Below are 20,017 nucleotides of genomic sequence, written 5' to 3' on the forward strand. Positions count from 1 at the left end.
TTGATGGACCAGATGGATGGGCCTGTGGCTGGATCACTAATGGACACAGGGCACCACTTTGAGTCAGGTGCCAGCAAGGTGGAGGAGGGGTACTGGTATGGGCTGCTATCATTAAGGATGAGGTAATTGGACCTTTTCGAGTTGAAGATGGTCTGAAACTCAACATCATACCTACTGCCAGTTTCTGGAAAGTACTTTCTTCAAGCAGTGTTACAGGAAGAAGTCCTCAGCATTCAAGAAGGCCATGATCTTTATGCAGGACAATGCTCCATCACATGCATTCAAGTACTCCACTGCTTGGCTAGCCAGCAAGGGCCTCAAAGATGCCCAAATGATGACTTGGCCCCCTTCCTCACCTGACTTAAATCCCATTGAGAACATGAGATTTACAGTGAGGGAAGACAATACACCTCTTTGAACAGCATTTGGGAGGCTGTGGTTGCTACTTCAGCGAAAGTTGATTGTGAACAGATCAAGAAACTGACAGACTCCATGGATGGAAGGCTCATGGCAGTTATTGAAAAGAAGGGTGGCTATATTGGTCACTGAATATTTTTGAAAGGCCAAAAATGTCATTTAATTGTCATTTTGTGTTACTTATTTGTTGCGCTTACTCTAAAAATTGAGAATAAACAGTTGAGTTGGGAGAAATTATTTTTGTAATTTAGTTGCCTAATAATTGTGCACACTAATAGTTGCCTAATAATTGTGCACACATATATATATACCCCTGAGAAAGACAAAACTCACTTTTCCAAAAACATTTTGGATTGACTGAGAGCACTGTGTTTGTTCAACAATAAAATTAATCCTGTGGAATACAATTTGCCTAATAATTGTGCACGCAGTGTAGACATCGCCTGTCAATCAACTCGAGATGTGCATGCGCATTAACTAGACAAACCAGGAAAATTTCTTTTTTTTGCGTAATCTGAGGTAGAGAAGCACAATTCATGATAGTGTTGTCAGAGTTTACTGCCGATTTGAAATATGTTCTTTGATTGTAATCTTGACCAACCGCTTTGGAGTTTTCTGCCTTTCTCAATTCAAGGAGATAGGAGCTGCACTTGTTTACACAGAAAATAGCTGACCAGGAGAGTTCCAAAGAACTGACTTGCTAAAAAGACTTTGGTCCAATCTCCCGTGTGCTTCATATGAGTAGAGCTGTTGAGAGTTGCTGCCTATGTAAAGCATTCCAAATCAGTCACTGATGTGAAACATTTCTGTTAGGATGCTGTTTTAGAAGTCAGCTGCCTATGTAGACAGTAAAAGATTAAAAGATTAATATCTCTATCTGATCTCTTATTGCCCTTCAGTACTGATCTAGTGTGTGAGTAGATGTTTGTGTGGTCAGGGGGGCTTGACTGCATGTTTCCTCACCAAAGCGGGAATGGGGTCCTGATGGGGTCACAGGGTTTAAGTTGGTCTGGATTAGTGTAAATGGGCTCATCTGTGGGTGTCCTGCACGTCCATTATTTCGGTTACTCTCAGGCGCGACAGCAAGATCCTGCCAAAGTGTGTGTTAGTATGGGTTTGTGTATGGGTGGTTTGTTCAGATCTTGGTCTGTGTGTGGCTCTTTATTTAACACTGCAGTTAGAGGACAGAAGGAGGACAATATACACTTTCCCCTGATCTCTCTGTTTACACAAAGAGTCTTCTGTACCCCTGTCCACAGAGAGAGAGGGAGAGACTGAGAGAGAGATACAGAAGATAGTGAAGCTATGGTACCTCTCATCTTTGTTCTTGCATACTCTTATAAAAAATCTAGAGTTCTTGCAAACTAACTGCAAACTTGCCACTCATTATTTTCACATGCAAATTAGCATGTGATTCACCGCAAATGTTTTCCAGAAGTTTGCTGCTCTTCACCAGTCGTGGTGAACCTGTAGCAAACCTTTGGCAAAAATTGACAATTTGCCGCAAGTTTGTTGCAAAGCTCATTTGCATGTGTAAATAACTAGTGGCGAATCTACAGCAAGTTTGTGGCAAATTTGCTATGAACACTCGATTTTTGTAAGGGAAAATGAGCACAAACTCGTACATGAAGTCACACCATAGACTACTATTGTTTATATTGTATATAAAGCTAATTATAATTACTTTAGAATAACCCCTATGACAAATGTTAGTTGGTCCCCACAATGTATTTGATTTCAGGTTTTATTATCCTTGTGGGGACATTTGGGTGTCCAATGTTGGCAAAACCTGACATGACCAGTCAGTTTTAGCTCAATCCTGGGGTCAATTTCGTCCCAAACAATAGCTAGTTAACCCACACACACTTGCAGTTCCATCCACATGCTATATCTGCAGCACCTATTTGTACAGTAAATGAATGTTTATTGCTTGGAAAGCCGAGACACATCAGTCCATTTACGTATTTTCATTTTGCCCACCATTATGTAACACCTTCTACATAAAATCATTATTGCAACAGAATATGTGATGTCTGCTCAGTATTAATTGATGCAAAATTGCTGTGCAGCGACAGTTTTTTTTGCATACAAATATAAATTGCATTTGTGTAAGAATTTCTTTTAAAAAAATGCATGAATAAATCTTATAAAGCTAGCAAAGTCATTGCAAGATGCAAGCTTGTTATTGTACTTGCGAAATGTCATCATGATGCCACTAACAGTCTTTTCCTTTCAGGCCGATGCAGGGTTGAGAGGGTCCAGTCAAGAGCGTTTGCATTCAGATCGCCCTCTGCCAGCTCAGGAGAAGACCTCCCTCTCTCTCCCACAATTCCTTGGGCCGGCCCACCCTTTCAGCATGACCCCGAGTGCTCTCATGCAAGACCCTCGTCTTCAAACTCAGTCAGTATTACTGTAAATAGCACACAAACACTCACATGCTACAAATGTCTACACCTTTTTTGGCATATGTACCCACACAGCTCCATTAATAAAGATCAAGTATGACTTAACTGACACTGAACCAGAAATGCGCTAATTTTAATTCATATTAAATTGCATATCACTTAGCATTATCATTGATTTCATAAAAATGGCCATCATACACATTTCACTTGATATTACTCAGTTGAGTCAATGATTGAACACTCGCTCAGATCATAAAAGACACTTATTTGTCGCCACCTACTGGAGTAAATTTGCAATCTCCAGAAATGGTCACTGAACGAATAAAATGAAAATGAAATCCCCCACCACTTATTTATCTTGTCTAGTTTTGTATTGCCAGTTTGTGTTTACTCATTTTCATGTTTTTGATTCTCTCTCAGCCTGTCTCGGCAGGTACCTCATATGCTGCTAGCAGGGGCTCAGGAGGCGTATCTGCATGATGGGTTTCGTCCGTACACATCCGCTGAGGAGTTACGAATGCCTTTACTTCCTTTCGGGCTCAGCCCAGGAGCTGCAGCGGACGCTCTCGCATACCTCCAGTCAGGAAACCTGCCCTACCACTCTCTGGCTTCATACAGGTGTGCAAATGCATATGTTATGCATTCATATGTTATGAATTAAGTCATTAAGTCATATGTTAATGTGCTAATGGTATATTAAATGGTCTGGGTGGACTGAGAAGGAAGCTTTGCGTTGTGAATAGTAAAACTATGTTTTTATTTCAATAGAGCAAGAAAATTCTTGTTTTCCATGATATTTCCCCTGCTATGTCCCCTTAACGCTGTTTTTTCGGATATATTTTATATTAAACCTCTCTTGGTTTGACCATCTTTCTCTCTGCTGACATTCGTCCTCTCATTCTGTATGTATTACATACACAGCATGTTTCTTTGTGTGAATGAATGGGGGTGAGAGAGCCGAGACAGAAATAGGCTGTAATGTTCATTTCAGAAGGTTCAAGAGCAAAGGTTAATGAACGACTGATTTATTTATAGAGGCACTCATTAACTGCTGCTCTCTCCCTCTGTTTTCTATGGACCAGGATGGAAGACTACTACAGTTTGTCTGCCCTCCGCTCACCTTACTATCAGCATCCAGAAGGGGGCACCCTGCCATCTCTCCACCCCTCTGCTGTTCACCTGCCCATGCCGAGCGTCTTTTACCCCGCTGACATCGCACACCAGTCGCTGTCAGCTCTGCACTCTGAGAGGTACAGGCACAAACACTACAATTATAATAGATGTCTTACATATAATGAATAATCACAGTGCTTGCAGGGCAGCATTCTATTGACATTCCTCAAAATATTGTTTTTCTTTCCTACTCCATCATATTCTGCAATTACTTCAGTCGGAACTTCTTAACATACAGACTCCATTAAGATTTTTTTTGTGTTAGGCAAATCTTTATTTGTTTATTAATTTTTAAATTATACTTTATGAGAAATGTAAGATTAAATACTGAATTACGATTGGATTGTTTTCCAGATCATTTGTTTATGAATTTATGAATTCAAACATAAAAAATAAATAAAAATGTATAGATATATTTAGAACTGTTTATTTAATCTATGTTTTAAAATGTAGTTAAATATAGCAATAAAATTATAAATTTCAAATTGAAAAATTATAATTTAAAATTGCATTTCGAAAAAGCACTTGCCATTTGCTTTTCTTAATTCATTTGCCATCAAATAAATGAAAAATGTAATTGGACGGTTCCATGCTAAACCACACGTAAAAACTAAATTAACTTTGATTGGTCATATTACATATTGACCAAACAATCTGTTCCTGTAAAAGTGGGTTGTTCTTGGCCCAAATAAGCAGAAAAGTGGACCAGAATTTATGCGGATATTCAAAAGTCTAGCTGCGGAAATCTATCAAACTCTAACTGCCAGCGATGATGTAATTGTAATATTTGCGTACTGCCTTATGATTGGTCCTGTTTTCCTACATCAATTTGCATATATAACTGTCATTAGTAATTTTGTATTACATATATAATAATGAATAATAATAATAATAATAATTTTTGTTACTAGTAGTAGTAGTATATTTATACAAAGTTGTTTAGCAATCTAAATGATCTCAAATCTATTTTCATTTTAATTTCCAACTAAGCTTAAAGAATATTCCGGGTTCAATACAAGTTAAGCTCAATCGACAGCATTTGTGGCATAATGTTGATTACCACAAAAATGTATTTCGACTCACCCCTTCTTTTCTTTAAAAAAAGCAAAAATCAAGGTTAAAGTGAGTCACTTACAATGAAAATGAATGGGGTCAGTTTTTGGAAGGTTTAAAAGCAGAAGTGTGAAGCTTACATTGGCAGCCAAAAGTTTGGAATAATGTACAGATTTAGCTGTTTCAGAATGGAATTGGTACTTTAATTAACCAAAGTGGCATTCAGCTGATCACAAAGTATAGTCAGGACATTAATGATGTAAAAAACAGCACAATTTGAAAAAAGTAATTTTTGATAAAATCTAGACATGTCCCATTTCCAGCAGCCATCACTCCAACACCTTATCCTTGAGTTATCATGCTAAATTGCTAATTTGGTACTAGAAAATTTGCCATTATATCAAATACAGTTGAAAGCTATTTGGTTCATTAAATGAAGCTTAACATTGTCTTTGTGTTTGTTTTTGAGTTGCCACATTATGTATAGACTGGCATGTCTTAAGGTCAACATTAGATCAAAAATGGCAAAAAAGAAACAGCTTTCTCTAGAAACTTATCAGTGAATCATTGTTTTGAGGAATGAAGACTATACAATGCTTGAAATTGACAAAAAACTGAAGATTTCATACAAGGGTGTATACTACTGTAACATCTGAACAGGCTCCCATCCACCAGAGGGAGCCCTCACCTGAATATTGAACTCTTGTCAATTCCTGTTCCTGCCACATCATTTCCTGTTTGGACAGTCTCCATGTATATAAGCCATATGCCCACAGTATCACCTTGCAAAGTATTGCCAGTTATCTGCCTTACCAGATTGATGGATAGTAACTCTTTGTTACCGATGTTGTAATTGCACTCTGCTGATGTTAATTTCCGGGAGAAGAATGCACAGGGGTGTAGTTTGCCTGGGTTTCCATGACGTTGGGAAAGGACAGCACCAATTCCAGTATCAGAGGCGTCGACTTCTACGATGAGGGTCGGGATGCTTGAGAATGGGGGCAGAGGTAAAACTGGACTTGAGTTTATTGAGGGTGGTTGATGCTGACACTGTCCATGCCAACATCTTGGGTTTACCTTTAAGAAGAGAGGTGATGGGTGCGGCAATGGTACTGTAGTTACGAATGAATCTGCGGTAGAAATTAGCGAAGCCTAGAAATTGTTGTAATTCCTTACCATTGTGGGAGTGGGCCAGTCAATGACAGCTTTACCTTGGTGAGATCCATCTCCAGTCCAGAGTGGCTAATATTATACCCCAAGAATGTGGTGGAAAGGACATGAAATTCACACTTCTCAGCTTTGACGAAAAGATTGTTCAGGAGAAGACGTGACAAGACATTCCTTACTTGGTCAATATGCTCCTCCATAGACCAGGAATAGATCAGAATGTCGTCTATGTAGACTATCACATATTGATTCAGGAGGTCTTTGAAGACCTCATTGACGAAAGATTGGAAGACGGAATGTGAGTTGGATAGTCCGTACAGCATTACCAAGTATTCGTAGTGCCCCCTGGTGGTGAGAAAGGCGGTTGTCCATTCATCACCCTCTCGTATTCTGATGAGGTTGTAAGCAGATCTTAGGTCCAATTTAGTGAAGTACCTGGCCTCTCGTAATTGTTCAAGGGAAGAAGGAATAAGTGGGAGTGGATGGCGGTTCTTGACAGTAATTGCGTTGAGTGCACAATAGTCAATACAAGGTCTTAAGCTGCCATCTTTCTTGCCAACAAAGAAGAACCAGAAGCAGCTGGAGAAGTAGAGGGTCTAATAAATCCATAAGATAGGGCCTCGTCAATATACTCCTCCATGGCCTTGGTCTCTGGGATGAACAAGTGGAGCGTCTCAATCAGGAAATTGGTAGATATCTAGGGTCATACTGTTGTAAGGAACAGGAGAAGTGGAGCATCTTCCTTCCATTGGCAGAGTATGCCCAAAACTCCCTCACACACTCTTCTACGGGTTTGACCCCCTTCCAATGTGTACTGGGATATCAACCTCCCCTATTCCCTTGGTCTGGGGAACCTTCCGAAGTGCCTGCCGTGGACGATTGGATTAGAAAAAGTGAGCTAGTCTGGAGCAGTGCTCATGTCCGTCTTCAACGAGCCATTCGGTCTCAAAAGATCCAAGCTGGCCGACACCGACGCCCTCATCCTGAGTATCAACTAGGTCAAATGGTGTGGCTTTCTACTCGGGACCTACGCCTAAAACTCCCCTGCAAAAAGCTAAGTCCCAGGTATGTAGGTCCCTTCAAGATCTTACGTCAAGTTAATCCTGTCACATACTGTTTAAAATTGCCTGCCACTTACCGCATCTCTCCTTCTTTCCATGTGTCCCTCCTGAAACAGGTCCACGAGTCACGAGTCCTGAGGCTAATGACAAGGGACCTCCTCCACCTCTTGAAATCGATGGAGCTCCTGCCTACCTATTTCGGGAGATTCTTGATTCTAGCAGGAGGGGTGGTCAACTTCAGTACCTCGTGGACTGGGAGGGATACGGCCCAGAGGAGAGATCGTGGATACCAGCCAAAGACATCTCGGACCCATCACTCATCAGAGACTTTCATCAAGCCCATCCGGATCTCCCGGCCCCCCAGATCAACAGGTCGCCCCAGGAGAGGAACACCTAGAGGTGTTTTTAAAGGGGGGAATCTGTAACGCCTGAACAGGCTCCCATCCACCAGAGGGAGCCCTCACCTGAATATTGAACTCATGTCACTTCCTGTTCCTGCCACGTCAGTTCCTGTTTGGACATTTTCCGTGTATATAAGCCATATGCCCACAGTATCACCTTGCGAAGTATTGCCAGTTAACAGCCTTACCAAGCGTTGTTTCTCTGTTATTGTTTTGTCTGTTGTTATGACCATTGCTTACGTTTGCTGGATTTATGTCTCTGGATTACTGTTTTTGGATTTGTTGCCTGAGGACCGATTTATCTGTGTTTTGACCCAAGCCTGTGACCTGACTACGTTTAAAGAATACTGTTTGAATTGTTTGAGCAACCCCTCTAATAAATATCCGCCAATGGATCCCACTCAGCCTACCTTATCCTTACAACTACAGTCTTCAAAGACAAAGGACAACTGGCTCTAACAAGGACAGAAAGAGGTGTGGAAGGCCAGATGTACAACTAAACAAGAGGATAAGTACATCAGAGTCTCTAGTTAAGAAATAGACGCCTCACATGTCCTCAGCTGACAGCTTCATTGAATTCTACCCGCTCAACACCAGTTTCATGTACAACAGTAAAGAGAAGACTCAGGGGTGCAGGCCATATGGGAAGAAGTGCAAAGAAAATGACACTTTTGAAACAGAAAACAAAAATAAAAGGTTAGAGTGGGCAAAGAAACACAGACATTGGACAACAGGAAAAGATTGTTATGGATCTTAACCCCATTGAGCTTTTGTGGGATCAGCTAGACTCTAAGGTGCATTAGAAATGCCCGACAAGACAGCCACATCTATGGCAAGTGCTACAGGAAGCGTGGAGTGAAATGTCACCTGAGTATCTGTACAAACTGACAGCTAGAATGCCAAGGATCTGCAAAGCTGTCATTGCTGCACATGGAGGATTTTTTGATGAGAACTCTTTGAAGTAGTTTAAGTAGTTTTTCAAATTGTAATAGTAATTTTTCACATTATTAATGTCCTGACTATACATTGTGATCAGTTGAATGCCAATTTGGTGAATAAAAGTACCAATTTCTTTCCATAAGAGCAAAATCTGTACATTATTCCAAACTTTTGGCCGCCAGTGTATAATTTTATAAAAACACTTACATTAATTCTTCTGTTACAAATTATGTAATTTTCGAGCTGTAAATTTGTTTAAATAATAATTTTTACAGTCATTTTAGGGTTTGTTGACATTACATCGTCATGCAATGGAGTTGTAAAATTAGCTAGAACTTTACACAGAAAAGGTTTTGTAAGCAATTTTATTACACTAAAATCATGTTTACACGCATATTGTTTACATCTTGTGACTATACTTTTGAAACAGTGAGTATTTTAATGTTTACAGATTGGCCTCATTCACTTCCATTGTAAGAGCCTCACTATATCCCAGATTTCTTCTTTTATTTCTTTTTTTCTCCCCTTTTCTCCCCAATTTGGAATGCCCAATTCCCAGTGCACCCTAAGTCCTCGTGGTGGCGTAGTGACTCGCCTCAATCCGGGTGGCAGAGGACGAATCTCAGTTGCCTCGACCGTGTCTGAGACCGTCAATCTGCACATCTTATCATGTGGCTTGTTGAGCGCATTACCGCAGAGACATAGCACGTGTGGAGGCTTCACGGTATTCTCCACAACATCCACGCACAACTCACCACGCGCCCCACCGAGAGCAAACCACATTATAGTGACCACGAGGATGTTACCCTATGTTACTCTACCCTCCCTAGCAACCAGGCCAATTTGGTTGCTTAGGAGACCTGGCTGGAGTCACTCAGTACGCCCTGGATTCGAACTCGCGACTCCAGGGGTGGTAGTCAGCGTCTTTGCTCGCTGAGCTACCCAGGCCCCCTGATTTTTGCTTTTTATAAAGAAAAGGAGGAACGAGTCTAAATTAATTTTTGTGGTAATAAATATTATGCCACAAATGCTGTTGATTGAGCTTAACTTGTATTGAACCTGGAATATTACTTTAAATGCATTGCTATACCTTTCTCACTTGAGAATGAGTGGCGGCACTTATTATTAGACTCATTATTGGAGAAGAGATAACCGATTATGTAGAAAATTGTGAATATCGGTCAAACCGATTATCGTCAATCTCTACATAAGAGATACATATTGCTAGGGCTGTGCAGCTACAACCATATCAAGATATCCTGATTCTTTTTCTCACGGTACTGTAGCAATACTTTAGATCCCTGTACCAATATTTTTATTCATTTATTTGTGCATTCATATCATGCCCAACAGTTCAATAATAAGTAGTAGTAGTAGGGCACAATAATTCATAAAGTAGTAGTAAAAGTAATTTGTTTATCAGTCTGAATGGTTGCAAATTTATATTCATCTTTGTTTTGTGCTAAAACTGTTGCGCTTAAATGCGTTGCTATATGTTTCTCACTTGAGAAAGAATGGTGGCACTTATCGGTTGCCCCGATATTGAAGAACAGATAACTATTTACTAAGTGTGAAAATATATATATATATATATATATATATATATATATATATATATATATATATATATATATAAACTTTCAAACTGATTATCATCTATATAGCGCATAAAGTATATGACACTGAACCCGCATGATTTACTGTTTCATGTACTGACACACTGAGTCTCTCTCACGCGTTTTCCACTGTTCTGATCGTATTCCAAATATGATATTGTGATGTGCCACAATATATTGAATCGTGACATATGTATCGTGTGAGGTAGTTGGCGATACCCAGTCCTACATATAGTGCACATAGTGCATGCCCATTTGCACGTGTCACCTTCACACACTCAAACAGACGCGCTGACTTCCCCAAACACTGTACCAAACATCATCAACACTCCCCTGTGTTCCTGCTCCCTCTAGCTGAGTGTATTCTTCATGTTCCTGTTGAGAGTGTTGCATCTCACACCATTTCTCTGTGTGTGTGTGTTTCGACCCTTCACAGGCTGCAGATGGAAGAGGAACTTCACCAGCAGGGGCGGGAAAGAGAACGAGAGAAAGAGAGGACGCGTGAAATTGAACGAGAGAGTGAGTGGGAACAAGAGGTGAAGAGGGAGAAAGAGCGAGAGCAGGAGAGTGACATTAAGAAAGAGCGGGTGAGAGAGATCCAGGCGGTCAAAGCGATGGAGAAACGCCACCTGAGCCACGAGCCCACCGTAAACCAACACTTGATCTCTCACACTAACTCACACTCATATACAGACCGGCAGCTAATGAAGGACAGAGCCAAGCTGGAGGACAGACTTGCTACTAACAGACCGGGTATGACAAACTAGGGGTGAGAATCTCCCCGATTCAACAACATAATATTATCGAAATACCCCGAAACTAAAACTCTGTCATTATTTACTCACCCTTATGCTGTTCCAAGCTGTATGACTTTTTTTCTTTCATGGAACACACAAGGAACATTTTAGCAGAATATCCTGGCTGCTCTTTTCCATATAATGACTGGAGCTCCAAATGACATAACAGCTCCAAATGACAACAGCACCATGAAAGCCTGATAAAAGTAGGACATAATGTATGATTCGTGCGTTATATTCCAAGTCTTCTGAAGACATTTGATAGCTTTGTGTGAAGAACAGACCAAAATGTGTGCAGAAAAAAAGTCATACAGGTTTGGAACTGCAAGGGGGTGACTAAATAATGACATAATTTTCATTTTTGGGTGAGCTAGTCTTTTAACTTGAATTCAACATTTTGCCATTAGCACTTTAATAATAACGTCACAGAAATAAAATAATAATTGCAATTAAATCAGCGATACTTTGAGTCATTTTTAGGGCAGGGCTCTTCAATTACTTTCTTGCGGGGGCCAAATTATCCAAATGAAAATTTGAAAAGTGCCAAAATTGTTTCCATATTTATTATCTAAGCTAGCACTTTCATTGTAAGTAACACGTTAACATGAAAAACAAAACTAAGCACCATTAATTGTGTTTTTTACATGGAAATAGTAATCTAAAAAGTGTGTATCTTTGTTCCTGTGACTGGCCACCATTTCTTTAAAGATTTTTGGCATTTTAATTACTTTTTTGTCTTCAATAGTTCGTTTTAAATGGTACTGCAGTGTGACAAAATAAATTTTCAAAGTACAATATTGTAGTCATATAGTTGTATATGTATCTCACTTAATATGAGGTCATAAAAGCTGCATGCATAATAATTATAAAAAACAAAAATTAGCAAAATGCTGTTTAAAATTGTTTTAGGTGGAATACAACATGTCACAATGCAGGACATGCCAAATTCCAAAAAGTATTTCATGTCAGCTAACCATTTACTTCTTAACACTTACAATATTATTACTTATTGCTTATAACTAATTAATTAGTGAACAAATTCTGCAACTTCCTTGAAGAATATTCAAAGTTATAGGGATAGTTCACCCATAAATTAAAATTCTCTCATCATTTACTCACCCTCATGCCATCCCAGATGTGACTTTCTTTCTTTAGCAGAACACAAACAAAGTTTTTAAGAAAAATATCTCAGCTCTGTTGGTCCATACAATGCAAGTGAATGGTGACCAAAACTTTGTAGCTCCAAACACCATTTAAAGGAAACATAAAAGTAATCCATAAGACTCCATAAGTGGTTTAATCCATTTCTTCAGAATCAATATAATAGGTGTGGGTAAGAAACAGAACAATATTTAAGTACTTGTTTTACTATAAATCTCCACTTTATCTTTATTCAGACTAAACAGGCACCACATGTGACTTTCGGATGTAAAAGTGAAAGTGGAGATTTAGAGTTAAAAACGATTGAATTGATCTGTTTCTCACCCACACCTATCATATTGCTTCTGAAGATATAGATTTAAACACTGGAGTCATATTAATTACTTTTATGTTTCCTTTATGTGATTTTTGAATCTACAAAGGTCTGGTTACCATTCACTTGCATTTTATGGACCTACAGAACAGAAATATTCTTCAAAAAAATCTTTGTTTGTGTTCTGCAAAAGAAAGAAAGTCATACACATATGGGATGACATGAGGGTAAATGAGTAAATGATGAGAGAATTTTTCTTTTGGGTGAAATATCTCTTTAAAGCTGCAATGCTTGAAATAGAGACATTTCTCTATGTATTTTTTTTTTTACCTGCAATATCAGTATTGAAGTAGCCCAGTAAGCTCTGCACACTGACAAATATTAATATGAACATTGAGACAAATCAACTCTCATCCTATTTGCTACATCTACATGGGTCTTGATTTTGAGAAACCCTAAGGATGCCATCAACCCATTATATTTGCTGCCAGCAGTTAAACATGGTTAGGGGGTTTAATTGTATGGGCAGCAATTAGGTTTTTATTAGGTTCTTGATAGTAAAGGGATAGTTCTCTCAAAAATTTAAATTCTGTCATTATTTACTCACTGACTTTCTTCTAAGGAAAACAAAAGGATATGACTGTCTGAATGTTCTTTTCCACAAAATGAAAGTGAAAGGCTCCAAAATGGAGAAAAAAAAAAGAAGAAAAAAAAAACACTGTAAAAGTACCATAAAATTAGTCTAAATGACTTGTGTGTAATATTCCAAGTCTTCTGAAGTCAAATATTATCTATTTGTTTATATTGATGAAAGAAATTTCATTTTGGGGATTTTCATTCCTTTCATAAGACATTCTTCCAATTTTGTCCAGCCGATGTACAGTATGTTGAGTAAAATATGTAGTGATTAATGAAATGTTTTCAGTCCTCCAACTTTGAGAAGGACCTTTACTTACTCTTGCATATTCATCTTGGTATCATCTCTATCTCCAGACAAAACCAAAGAAACGTCACTGCTCAAGCTTCAGTCTGGTCCATATCTATCCTCAGGAGATTCTTCCATCTCAACCTCAGGCCTAGGGCCGTCTTCAGGGGTCCAGTTTGGACCAGGTTCTAGAAAGTCCCACAGGCCCCTGGTTACTCCCATGATGCTCCATGGGCAGGAAGAAGATGATAGATGGCTAGCGAGACAGAGAGGTCCAAAAATGGAGAAAGTGGATAGACAAGGTCAGGCATCATTCGAGAATCAACACCAAGTTCAAGGGAAGCACCTAGATTTCGGTCGAGCCACAAAACCAACAGAACCACAAAGGGATCTGCACAGGTGAGTGTTCAGGGCTCAGGGGCGGCACCAGAGAATTTTGCCTGCAGGTGCTATGAGGGTGCATCACTCTTAAAAGGGAGTGCTAATTTCCTGACACAACTCAACTCCATAGCAACGCGTTTCACGATCGCTAAACAAACCAATACCATATGCATCATTGCATCACAAACATGCCTTCATCATTTTTCTCCAATAACTAAAAACGTTGTTTTAACACTAGCATTGCCATTGTGTGTGTGTGTTTTGTGTGTGTGTGGTTATAAAGGTAACACTAATACCACAAATGAAAAGACATGCACAACATCACCAACTACCTACTCAAGTGCACTCTCTAAATGCAGCATAACAAAGTGTTAACACAGACATAAAAACCTACTCATCCTCATTTGCTTTCACAGCAGGATTATGCATCTGTTGTTTTGGTTAACGGTGAAAATTTTAATGATATTTTTAACATCAAGAGCCCTTGCCCTTGTTGAGTTTATGGCCAACACCACTAAATTGCTGGTCCGGGTATCCCCGCTACTGTTCCTCAAGTATGTTTTAAGACACCGGAGACAAGAGAAACTACTCTCGCAGCTTGCGCTTGTAAGGGGAAGCGTGACCAATATGCATAACAGTTTATACAGATCCATAAAGGCATCTTTGTATGGCCTCATGAGCATGAGAAAGTCAAGGGTGCTGCTAATGGTGTGTCCTTGCTCTTTCTCTTTTCTTTTAAAAAGCCGTCAAACCTGGTGCAACTGTGCATCCAGGTTCTTCTCATTTACCTCATAATAGCAGGCCATTGGCAATAAACACTGCTTGTCGAGAAATGTCTTGTGTTTAGGACTGAGTGTTGAGACACCAGTCAGCACATCATTCACCTCTGTTGAAAAACATCTATTCATTTCATTTAGCGGTCTGTCAATGACGGGATAAAATGTGTGTTTTCGTGCGTTATCCAAGTCATCGGTTTCTTGCATCCTTTATGTATTTGCTTCCACAACAAAGTCCTGTAAGTGACATGGTACCTGGGGCCATCTCTTCTCATTCCGGGGCTAACTGCAGTGATACTCATATGTGACGAGGAGGAGGGCAGGGCCGGGCCATGAGTGCACGCGCCCGGCCCCCAGTCGGGCTAATCAGCCGAGGAGAGGGATAAAGACAAGCCGGATGTGGCAGTTCAAGAGAGAGAGAGCCACACGCAGCTGCACTTCTCCTCGTCACATCATATTTGCATATCTTAAGCACGGTCTTTTATTTCTTCCCATGAACTTTTTGAACGTTTCTCAGAAATAGTAGTGATAACAGACTGAGCTAAATCTCCTGCTGATGAAAGTTCAAGGTCAGGTGACTGTAGGTGATCTGACATGAACTTGGTCACTTTATAAAGATCCTCAAACAGTATCAGGTGCAAGACAAACTGTGTATCAATGAGTCCATTCAAAGACCTTGCCTCAAGTTTCCTGCATGGGTTTTCCTGGCTGATTACATCAAGTGATGTAGGACGTATGGCTGTGGGCTCTTTCTTTATGGCCCATAATGCAGAATACTAACATGCCCAGCGAGTGTCTGATCATTTCTTATGCTTGACAGGCTTGATGATGATGAACGTTGATGAACGTTACATTTATATAGCGCTTTTCTGACACTACACTCAAAGCGCTTTACAGGGACTCTCCTCAACCTCCACCAGTGTGCAGCATCCACCTGGATGATGCGACGGCAGCCATAGTGTGCCAGTACTATGAGAGAGAGTGGAGTGATAGAGCCAATTAATGGATGGGGCTTCTCTGTTGGTGTTAGTTCTTTCTGTTTTTTTATAAAAATGTCGTGAATGACTGATCCAGAATAGAAGTTGTACAGCATTTGAACCGTTTAAAAAAACTCAACTGCCGGTCTGACTGCGCTCACACAATCCACAAATACTAGATTCAGCCTGTGTGCGTGACAGTGTATGTAGAAGTCTTGAGGACGCAGGTGCCTATATCAATGCCACACTGGCTAAGTATCATTTGAATCTTTTTCAGTACTGATTCAGCATCCAAACGTTCTGCTGGAGTGAATTCAAGGAATTCTTTAATCACCGCTTTGTTGCGAAAATAGCGGACCACCACGGACAACTACTCTTTCTTATGTATGTCTTTGCATTCATCCAACTTTACAGCAAAACAACCAGCTTCCTTCACCTCGTCGCTGATTTGTTTCCTCATCATACTTGCCATTATCGAGAAAACTTCATTTTGTATGTCATGATGTGTATACTTGGCATTTGAGGGGTTGTCAACAAGTTTCTTTGCAACTTTTGGGTTGAACTGGCTTATAACATGAAGCAACTCAATAAAATTGCCATAGTTTGACTTTTCATCACCCTCCTTATTCTCCCTATGTTCTCGCTGTGCAATTCCTTGGCATGCAGTGTAGCGTAAGCTCTCAATAACTGCCTTCATGTACTGCCTATTTTGTTGTACCTTTGCTGAATGTCCGTTATCGTGTAAGTTTGCTATATTTGAGCCAGTTTCTTTGGTCTGTTTGAATTCGCTCCATGCCACGATTGCGTTCTTGTGTTCTGCAGTTTCACCGTGAGATTTTAGTGTCTTTGTAGCTTTCCGCCAATTATGAAAGCCAGCGAAGGTTAGTGCTGGTTCACAGTGGTATCTCTGTGCATGTTTCAAAAAATGCCTGAATGTAGAAGCAAAACACATTGTCCTCTGAAATGGAATACTCCAACCAAGAATAATGTTCATGCCAGCCTTTGTTGAAACTTCTTTGCTGCGGCCCAAACGTTCTAGCAGGATATTTTTGAAGCATAGGATGTCGCGAGCCTTCCTCTGGAGTTTGACTAATATCTGCCGGTCCTGGCGGTGCAGCGATGGTGCTAATTGAAGAGGTCGCTGGATGCTCTTCAAATTCGCACTCCGTATCACTACTTTCAGGATTAGATCTATTTGAAATTGTGCTGACATTAACATCGCACTCGGACATTTTTGTACTGACGTGAATACCTTCTAACCTCAGACTTTTGGTGAGAAACCTGTCCATTTTGCACTACCTGGTCGAACTGAACATGTAACGTAATTGGCTTTTTTATTTTTACAAACGTACCTACACACGAACTAAGGTCAATACGTACGTAGGTTGCATGGATGTTTTACCAGAACCCTTTTAATAAGGGGAGCCTACAAGCTTAGCATAAATTAGCATAATTCAGCGGCCCCATAGACATTCTATGGCGATACACTGGCGAGGTGACAAGAGGCCGTTTTTTTTTTTTTTTTTAAATGTATGTCTATGGAGGAGATGCTTTAGTGTGCTGAACAAACTGCTTTATTGAGGACACAGCTCATCATCACTTAATAAATTGATGACCTGTCCGCTAATCTTCAGCCTGTTTAACACTAAACAATCCTTTTGGAATGAGCTATGTGTGTACTATGAAATTTTAGGGGGTGCTAGGGGAGTGCTGAGCCTATTCATGGAGGTGCTTAAGCACCAGCTAGTGCCCCCTCTGGCGCTGCCTCTGTAAGGACCTTGCCCAACAAAGTTGTTTACGGTTATGAGAGGCAAATCTGAGAGGAATGGGCCTTTTACATAGAAAGCAATGCAAATGATCGCCGTTAAGACGTTCACGCCTTTACAGTAGGTGGCACTAATCGACAAGCAATTTTACTCCATGAGGGTAGGTGGCTCAAAGCACTTTTTAGCTGGTCTGCTCTCCGCCTATCACGGATGAGAAGTAGTAGTTTGCAAAACGACAAGCATAGGAGTTCTCTAAAGAGCAGATCGTGAAAAGAAAACAGATTTCTCTACAAGCTGCAGCAGCGATGACGAGTTTGTTGTTGATGTGCTCAAAGAGAAAGAAAACATTTGAGACACTTTAACAAACGATTTCAGTTCACCTGCTGGGCGAGTTGACTGGCAGTTTTATCATGTTCACAGTCTGAGGGGTGATTAGAAAGAATCGAGTGTAAAAAATAATATATTAACGGTTAAAATGTTATCATTTTGAACAATAGTTATTATATGCCACTTCCATGCATACTGTACTTGTGTACATTTGTTTTAAATCACTGCATAATGCACACACATATAATGACTGTATTAACAGATGTTGTCAATTGGAACAATACTGATTGTATCTTATTTCCATGTATATCTACAGTACTTTTGCTTAAAAATTAAACGTGACATTTAAACACAAAACTCATCTTCATTCTGACCCATTATTAGATACTTTAATACTGCTAATGGCCCCACCCCTGGAGTCATGAGTTCGAAACCAGGGCATGCTGAGTGACTCCAGCCAGGTATCCTAAGCAACCAAATTGGCCCGGTTGTTAGGGAGGGTAAAGTCACAAGGGGTAACCTCCTCGTGGTCGCTATAATGTGGTTCTCACTCTCAGTGGGGCCTGTGGTGAGTTGTGCATGGATACCGCGGAGAATAGCGTGAAGCCTCCACACGCGCTAGGTGTCCGCGGCAACGCGCTCAACAAGCCACGTGATAAGATGCACGGATTGACTTTCTCAGATGCGGAGGCAACTGAGATTCGTCCTCTGCCACCCGGATTGAGGCGAGTCACTATGCTACCATGAGGACTTAGAGCGCATTGGGAATTGGGCATTCCAAATTGGGGAGAAAAGTGGAGAAAATCACAAAAAAATAAAATAATAAATACTGCTAATGGCCGCACAGGTGTTAACGATTTAAAGATGCAATATGTAATATATTTACTGTACTAAAGCATACAATTATCATAATATGTTATCAGAGTATATTATGAAATATTGGCTTCTCCGAAACAGTGCTACAGCCAGTATATTCTTTTAAATATCCATTCCGGGCAGGAATTTCTGTTTGTGTTTTGCCCTGTGAGATCCCGCCCACTGCCGATTTCCCAATAGTATTTCGACACCCCGGGTTACCAGATTTGAAACAAGTTAGCGGGCAAACACAGCACACTGCAGCCATGGAAGCCAGCAATACATCTAACTAACATTGACAGAGTTATAAAAAATCCACATGAGCTGGTTTATAATTTGCAAACAATAAAAACATTGCAAATGTATACATTAGCTCATCAACTTACAGTGTAAGGCTCGCCACTTGCCATTGTCAGCTTGCTTGTTCTTGTTGCGTGTTCTCAACCTGGCAACCCACGTGAGCTTGGGGAGGAGGGAGCTGGGGAGACAGCTTTCTCCAGTATTTTGAAATTTGGACAGCAGTACCCATTTTAAATGCTTGATGTCAATGTTACATATTACTCCTTTAACGATTGTACAGCAATAACGATTATGTCATTTTGTGGCAAAACCAAAAAACATTTTCTCCACAATTTGGCATGCCCATTTCACAATGCGCTCTAGGTCCTTGTGGTGGCATAGTGACTCGCCTTAATCTGGGTGGCGGAGGACAAATCTCAGTTGCCTCCGCATCTGAGACAGTCAATCCGCGCATCTTATCACATGGCACAGAGACCTAGCGTGTGTGGAGGCTTCACGCTATTCTCCACGGCATCCATGCACAACTCACCGCACGCCCCACTGAGAGTGAGAACCACATTATGGTGACCACAAGAAGGTTAACCCAACGTGACTCTACCCAACCTAGCAACTGGGCCAATCGGTTGCTTAGGAAGCCTGACTGGAGTCACTCAGCACGCCCTGGATTCGAACATACGACTCCAGATGTGGTAGTCAGCATCTTTACTTGCTGAGCTACCCAGGCTTCCCCAAAACCACGTTTTTGGTATTCAAAGGCACACAGAGTGCACAGCCATAGTAATTCAATTATTAATATTTGGTGAAGAAAAAAATGTGATCAGCAAAGTTGTTTATTTAAAAAGTGATACAAAGGCAAAGATGCTACAATATACATTATATGTTATATAAGAGATATAAGAGAACTCACGTTAGATTAAATGCAAAGGAAAAACCCATGGCTAGAGTTAGAACAAGCAGAACATAAAGAAATAACCATATCTGATCTCCCATCACTCACAAAAAAAATCTAACAGCAAAATCTTTTTAAGAATATGACGATAAAAACAACTCTCACTGCTTGGTGGCAAATTAATACATTGACAAACCATGAGCTCACACACACATCAACTCACCTATATGGCATAATCCTGATTTTACTATCAACCAAATTCCGCTTAACAATATTAAATGGAAAGAGAAAGGCATCACACATCTACATCACCTGTTT

General features: G+C 40.2%; 1 protein-coding gene across 4 annotated transcripts in view; it reads left to right on the top strand.

The window, feature by feature from the left end:
- LOC127437088 (genetic suppressor element 1-like) overlaps positions 1-20,017 on the top strand; it is a 78,852-nt gene that overhangs the window by 42,805 nt on the left and 16,030 nt on the right. For all 4 annotated transcript variants that reach the window (XM_051691741.1, XM_051691742.1, XM_051691743.1 and 1 more), the window contains exons 4-8: positions 2,654-2,817; positions 3,243-3,440; positions 3,905-4,072; positions 10,669-10,985; positions 13,497-13,827. In XM_051691741.1, coding sequence (XP_051547701.1) covers positions 2,654-2,817; positions 3,243-3,440; positions 3,905-4,072; positions 10,669-10,985; positions 13,497-13,827 — 1,178 coding nt within the window. The remainder of the gene's footprint in view (positions 1-2,653; positions 2,818-3,242; positions 3,441-3,904; positions 4,073-10,668; positions 10,986-13,496; positions 13,828-20,017) is intronic.

Source organism: Myxocyprinus asiaticus, chromosome 48, assembly GCF_019703515.2.
Source record: "Myxocyprinus asiaticus isolate MX2 ecotype Aquarium Trade chromosome 48, UBuf_Myxa_2, whole genome shotgun sequence".
NCBI classification, from domain to species: domain Eukaryota; kingdom Metazoa; phylum Chordata; class Actinopteri; order Cypriniformes; family Catostomidae; genus Myxocyprinus; species Myxocyprinus asiaticus.